The sequence below is a fragment of the Trachymyrmex septentrionalis genome, unplaced genomic scaffold (assembly GCF_001594115.1).
Source record: "Trachymyrmex septentrionalis isolate Tsep2-gDNA-1 unplaced genomic scaffold, Tsep1.0 scaffold20, whole genome shotgun sequence".
Classification (NCBI taxonomy): Eukaryota; Metazoa; Arthropoda; class Insecta; order Hymenoptera; family Formicidae; genus Trachymyrmex; species Trachymyrmex septentrionalis.
This window is the reverse complement of record NW_017305180.1, coordinates 99,792-107,356: the sequence shown is the minus strand read 5'-3', so window position 1 is coordinate 107,356 and position 7,565 is coordinate 99,792. Positions and strand designations below refer to the sequence as shown.

The 7,565-nt window shown below is 30.7% G+C and overlaps 1 protein-coding gene across 1 annotated transcript in view; it reads left to right on the top strand.

The window, feature by feature from the left end:
* LOC108747742 (monocarboxylate transporter 2-like) overlaps positions 1–7,565 on the top strand; it is a 45,116-nt gene that overhangs the window by 35,010 nt on the left and 2,541 nt on the right. Inside the window, exons 2-5 of the mRNA XM_018485437.1 lie at positions 4,993–5,178; positions 5,916–6,063; positions 6,315–6,591; positions 7,108–7,351. Coding sequence (XP_018340939.1) covers positions 4,993–5,178; positions 5,916–6,063; positions 6,315–6,591; positions 7,108–7,351 — 855 coding nt within the window. The remainder of the gene's footprint in view (positions 1–4,992; positions 5,179–5,915; positions 6,064–6,314; positions 6,592–7,107; positions 7,352–7,565) is intronic.

The following is a 7,565-nucleotide window of genomic DNA, read 5'->3' as shown; positions in this document are numbered from 1 at the left end:
TATATATATATATATATATAATCTGCTTCTTGCAAATACAAAATAGTCAATACTTTTATAAAGCTTGAAATTTACTTATTTTATTGATAAAATATATACTTCTCTATGTCTTAGATTATCAATTTTTTTATATAAAGATAAGAAAATTGATACTTTAAAAAATATAGGATAAAAAATAAATCGATCTATAAAAGTATGTGTTTTCGATATTTATATATTTATAAGACTATTGAATAATATGTCTTCTTTGAGGCAGTACAATATTTCTAAATTGTATTGCTTGAGTTTGATAAGATATAAAAGTATTTCATGTAACTCAAGTTTTCCAATCATATATAAAAGATATAGTTTTATGGAAACGATAAATTAAATTTATATATAATATAAAAAGTCCACACTAAAAAATGATATTATTTTCAATATAAAATATCAAAAATACACCTTCTATAGTTTTATCGTCGAGAAAGAAATGAAGCATAAGATCATATTCTCAATTGGTTTCTAATACTTCTAAGCACAACGCCAGCAGCATTTTCGAGTTGTCTCTTTAAGAGCACGCCTTGCAAAGAATTGCGTCATGAGCGGATTATTATCGTCCTCGTAAACGCGAATCCGTCGGTTGTGATTTATTTTTTATGTTTTTTCCTGTTATCTTTGAACATTAACGAGTTTCATTAATTCGGCGATGCGATATTATGTTCTGAACAAGATCTGTAATTTAAATGACAAAAAGTAACAGTAATCCGATGGAACAAGAAAATAGATTGTTTTTTTGCAAGAATCTCTTTTGCAAGAAGCGTTTGAAAAAAGCAAAAAATGGTCTAATTGACTAAGATATATATTTGCTAACAATTCTTTTGATATATTTAAAATATTTAAGAGAAAACTTTTTGTTACTGTATTAATATATTAATATTATACAAATTATATTATCATGTTTAATATTGCATATCATAAATTTTCGTCGTTTCCCAATTTTTAATTAAGGTATTTATAAAAAAGAACAATAATCAGACTAAATATAATTCTAACTAAATAAATTACGTTTTGATAAATTTTATACTGAAATGCAATTACATTTAGAAACCAATAATTAATTTGTTATATTTATTATGACTTACGTTATTAGATTTTAAATTAAATTAAATCGTAAATCGTAAGTTATTATTATTTTCTTTACAAATTGATACTTTTTTCTTCAAAAAAATGTTACAAATTTATTGTTTTGTTTTAACAAGACGTTTAATTGTAAAATCTATTTAATATTAAACTATTTGATCAATTCAGTATGCATTTTATTATTATAAATATGCGCATTTTATATCACATTTTTTTTTAATTTTATTTAATTATTCAGAAAAATTTTACATTTTTATTGTTTTATTTTAGCAACACGTCCCACTATAAAATTTATTTAATAAAACTGTATGATCGATTTAGTTAATTTTTAGTATTTATTTATAAATATATCTTTGTATGTATGATCAATTGCGTTTTTATTCTATTCAATCACGCAAAAATTCAAAAATTTTGTAATTGTACAACTATGAGAAAAATTGAAAAAAACAAATATAACAGGCAATATGTACTTGCACTGCTTTCAACCCCTTCTGTCTTTTTCGCTCCTTCGAGATCTTAGCAAAAAACTTTTTAGAAATTTTACAAGCTTCTTCGTCATTCTTCGCAAGGATAGCCAACTAAAATCCCGACCAATCTGCAAGTCGTTGACCCTGATGGCAGTCGCTCTCGCTCTCGCCAATTCACTCTCGTTGTCGATTCACCCATTCCCATCGACAAAGACTATCTCAGGGGTGGAAAGAATACTCGTCGGTCTCACGATTCTCAATAAAGAATTCTGAACTTGATCGCGAAAAACAGCGGAAGAAGAGACGAAAGAAGTGGTAAAGTATGAAGTATTACGGAGTAAACATTTCTTTTAGATTTTTAGACTTTACGAACCAGAAATTGCTTTATCTCAGATATATATATATTTTCTACATCCATACAATGTGTATAATTTTGTTATTAGCAAGTACAAAAAAATAGAAAAGAGATGCATTAAAGATAATTATTCTCAAAAATTTGAACTAAAAAATTTATCGTAACTATAAATCTATTGCGGATTGATATATTAAAAAATATATTTTTTTCTCTTCAAAGAATGCTTTTTACATACAGCCTTACATATTTTGAATATTCTCTTAATTAATCGTACTTCATAATATTTCTCTTTAGACATTTTAGAGACACTTGTCTGAGTTTTGGTACGGTTAGTGTATACTTTTTTTATCCGTTTATCATCCACGGAGATTTTTTGATAACAAAAATTATATTTTTCGGGCAACATATAAAATGACAACATTTTTGTTATTTTAGTTTTAAAAAATCAAATTATGTCGACAAAATAAAAAATTGTGCGATAATATGTTTTATTTTATTTTTAAGGAAATATCCGGAAATTAATTTATTTAAACGGTGATGTAAAGTACTGTTGTCACTTCAGATTTTTCAAAATATCACAATTTATCACAGGTTTTATCATGTTATCAAGTAGGCATTTCAATTTGATGTAACCCCTGCATACAAATTTCTCTCCTAAATTTTCTTTTCCCCTCGATGTCCTAAGCGATAATAACAGAAAACAGCCCGTGTATATCCTAAGGCGAATCCAGATATATTTACCCCCTCACTCAGAAAGAAATTCCAAGACGGTTGCAGAAATCTCGGCATTCAGAATGAGAAAGAAGAAAAATTCTGCGAAAGACACGTCTTAAACGATACTCCCACGCGTATAAGTCATCGCCGTTGGCCAGCGATATTTAATGCGCATCCGTCATCCCGTCGTAGCTACAGTGAGATTAATAACTGCTTTTTCTCGCGTGCTCACGGTGAGGCGCCCATTTGTCTCCGTAAGCCGAGTCGTTACTTACTTCCATAATAAAATATATTCACCGCGATTGATGAGCGCGCGTATCGATGAGACTCGTAAAATTAATTAAAAAATTAATTAAAGACTTGATTCTCTAAAAAGACTGTCTAAGCGAGTCCGCTTAAAAACCTGATGTCGTTATTAAAATAATTTTAACCACAATCGAGTGTTTGTTTAATACCTATATAGACGGCTGTATTAATTAATATCTTAGTTAGTGAGAAGGATCGCGTACGTGGGTCAGCGAAAAAAAGATTCTTTCGCAAAAAAAAGATTATAATTTTATTAATACACTTTTTAGAAAGTTATCAAAATATATATATACGAAGAAATATATATGTACTTCCCTAAGAATTAAGATATGTGCAATTGAAATATTTACAAGCTAAAATTTAAAGCAAGTATAATTATGTAATTTACAATATCTTTTATTAAAAAAAGATTTATTTATAGATACAATTTATAATAATTTACATAGACGTAAACTATTGTTGTTTACACTATTTAAACTATTGTTATAAACTATTGTTATATTAAATTACACTATTTATTTAAACTATTGTTGGACCTGCGATGCTGCTTCAAAACTTAAGCAGATGCAAGAGGCGTCCATGACTTTATCCCAGACTCAGACGTGATTTATCGATAGGATTTCACCATCGCGATAGACGTGCTAAGCATATCGTGGTAAGAATGAGAGGAAAGAGAAAGAACGAAGTATAAGAGTACGAAGCGTCGTATTCATTAGCACGAGATGCATTTCTCGAGAATTCTTTAGATACCGTGACTATCATAAATCATTTGAAAAGCAGAATGATAACGCGTAAACTTTATTGGCTCTGACTGGTCGAGTATCTAGGATATGGCAATAGCTTATTTGAAAGATACAGGGGTATTGCAAGTCATATAAAAAAATATATGAAGTTGTTAGACGTTTCATCCATTTACGTAGGCAGGAAATGTACCGTACGAAAATTATAGCCCACTCACTCATGGTGACAAAGGAGATGAAATGCAAATGGAATTAAAAAGAAGAGAAAAAAATACAAACATATGTATATACATATCAAGAGAAAAAAATTAGATCGGAATATTTTACTCTAAAAAATGGTTTCAATTAAATGTAAATTGCATTCCGAGGTATTTATTTTCATATTATTCCCAAAAATTTATGATCAAACGACATCCAAAAACGGAAAGTCAATCGATGCGGATTACAAACTTTCCGTCATATCGCTCATCGTGACTTATCCTCCGATCGTAAAGTATTAGTTATGGAGAAGATTCGTCGAATTCTAATGCTAGGCAATATGCAGTAGCCACGTAATCTGCAAAGCAAATTCGTTTTACTATCTATGTGTCGCCCGGAAATCCGCAAAAAAAATACATCGTCATTGCACAAATAGCGAATCAATCTCATTTCTCGCCAGACGTCATTCAACGTTCATTAAACAAACACACAAGAACCGATGGCTTTTATCGACTTTAAATGTATAAACAAAAGAAATAAAATGAAATAAATAGCATAAACGATAAAGAAAAGTGGGAAAGAATAACATGCCAGACGAAATAAGAAACGGGCGCCAGTTGAAGCATTCTGTTATCTACAACGCACATAACGAAGATCAAAACCTTTTTGGAATAACCATGCGTTTGATTTGACTTTTTTATTACAGACTAAATTGCGAGCGATATACACGAAAGTTATATCTCCTTCGAAACCGTCGATCAACGACACGCCGCTGGCGGTCCTGCAAAAAGTTAATAACATCTCTGTGAGGAGACTTCTTACATCGTACAGACATTTTACCGCGGAATTAATTTACATTGTATGTGGATAAATACATAGACGGTATCCATATTCCCGTAACGATAAGAATCTGGAATGTTGTATTATTAGATAGTACTGAACAAGAGAACGTATGGAACATGATTATAGTTGCCACCCCATCTTCCCGTAATCATACTCTTTGAGCTGTTTTATCTGGAAATGTCATCTATATGTTTATACGATTAAGTAAAAAATTTGTGGAATGTCCACACAATTTTCTTCCATTTTATAGGATGGTTGGGGGCGATGTCGACGGGAGTCGCCCTGCTCGTGTCGCCGGTTACAATAGCGTTTTGCCGAAAAAAAAGTACAAGAGTAACAGCAGTTTTGGGCGGTCTCGTTACCGCCCTCGGCTGCCTTTTCACTTCCTTCGCCTCGCAATTTCATCAATTGTTCTTCAGCTACGGCACCGTCGTTGGTAAGTAAAAATTGCAAACGGAAAACAAAGGACTATTTGCAGTAACACAATTATAAGCATGAACTTGTAACTAGGAATTATTCTTGTAAACGACGCAAAGATAGAGATTTTTTAAAAAATGAAACAACTTATCAAAAGTAAAAATATTTTTTTTTATATTTTAGAGAGGAAGCGTCATGTTAGATTCGTGATGTTGACCCACCATATTTTCAGTTTTGATTTTTTTTTTTATATAAAAAATGCGGAACTTTTTTTATTTTGATAAAAAAAACTGTAAAACTATAAAAAGTGCTACTGGCACTATTTTTTTTTTATATAATATTAATAGACAACGTGCTAACTTGACAATTTAAATTTATATGAATTTATAAAATTAACACGATAATCTATTACAATAATATAAAAAAAAATAATAACAGTTCCAATAGCACTCTCTGTATTTTTATAATTCTATTATTATTGGAGTACTGTGTTTTTATAATACTATTATTATTTTAGCAAGTGCGTCATCTTTGTTTTCGCTTAAATCTATATTCATTACTAATATTAGTCTATTAGTTCAATCCATTTCCACCCTAACTTCCCCTCTTATGCAAAACTTTGCGAGAACGATTACAAGCCTCAATTTCGAAAGTGTAGAATAGTCGGCGAAAGGAAAGATATTGTTATCCCCAATCCTATGAACAAACTAGGGATAGTTACAACGATTTGAGACATCGGTATATTTTCTTCTATAGGGATTGGGGTTGGAATGACACGAGACTGTAGTACGCTGATGGTAGCTCAATATTTCAAGAGGAAGAGAGAATTGGTTGAAATTTTTATCGTCTCAGGAAGCGGCTTAGGTATAGCAGTTATGTCTGCTTTTATAAAAGGAGCAATCACGTATGTACATTATTACGTAAACACAATTACAATTGCATAAATTGTAATAAATATTATCAAGAACTTATTTCAATGTACTCAATTATTGTTTTACAAATACACATCCATGTAAAATTTCCTTTTATCTAAAAGTATTGTGATTAATCGCAGAATATATGCATTAATTAATACATAAATTCTGCGATTAATCATAATATTTTTCGTCATTGAAAGAAACCAGTTAAAGCTCATATAAAAATTTTTTATTACAGTAAAATCGGATGGCGACTTGGCCTTCAAGCTGTCACGGGGGTGGTCTTTCTCACATTTATTCTTGGCACTTTTTACCGTAGCGCTTCACTGTATCATCCTCAACGAAGAGCAATTTTACACTTGAAAAATCAAAAACGCAAGATAAAGGACAAAAACAAAGCCACCGACAAACCACCGTTTTTCGATTTTAGCACTTTGAAAAGTAAAACGGTGCGGATTCTTTTGGTATCTACCAGTATTTCGGCATTCGGAATCAATACGCCAATATTTTATCTGGTAACTATGACGAGTAAATTTGGAAGTATAAGTGACGCCATATGTATTCTATCTACATTCTACGATTTTTTATTTAATCAACAATTCATGCGAAACAAATTTTCTATTATTTTCATATTATTGACGCAAAGAGTATGTATTTTAAAACCTTCAAACATTACGACTCAGTAAAGCAGGAAATATTTTGAAATATTTTGGTAACGTTGTAACAATGTTATAACGTTGCTACAACGTTGCTGAAATGTTGCTTACTGGAAAAATTACATCAAAATTGAATGGACTTGAATCTCCTAAATATTATTTAAACATAAAATACCATTTCCTTCTGTAACAGTTATTTTTAACTGTCTAAAAGCAATATGTAATTATTACTTAAAATAACAAAAATTCATAATTTGCTGTAATTGTAATACAAATTAGTGCATAAACTGACTTGTTTTCTCGATCTTAATCACAAAAAAACGATAAATATTAAAATCCGCTGCACATATATTGCATAAATGATTTTTTATGCAGGCGCATCAAGCGGAAGAAGAAGGTCTTGGTGATACTGTCGTCCTACTACAGGCTTATCTCGGGTTAGCTTGGACTCTTGGCTGCGTAGCTTTTGGACTTCTAGTCGTTCATCGCAACGTTGAATGCAGGATAGCCCGCCAATATCTTACACAAGCAGCTGTCTTTGTGTGCGGACTTTGCATTCTCGCTCTTACTGCCGTTCAAGGAAATTATCACGGATATGTTATGTTCGCGTGGATTTACGGTAAAATCTCATTCATTACTATTTTATTGAATAATTTACATATAAGAAGATAATTTCTAGATATGAGGATAATTTCTGGATTTTGACATACTTTGTCTTTTTTCCGGAGTAACAAAATTTATGAAAAATTTATGATTTAACATCAAAACTCTTAAAGTTACCATAGCAAAAGAGAAGTAATAGAGCTCTAGTGACAAGCAATCTGGCTTTTCTT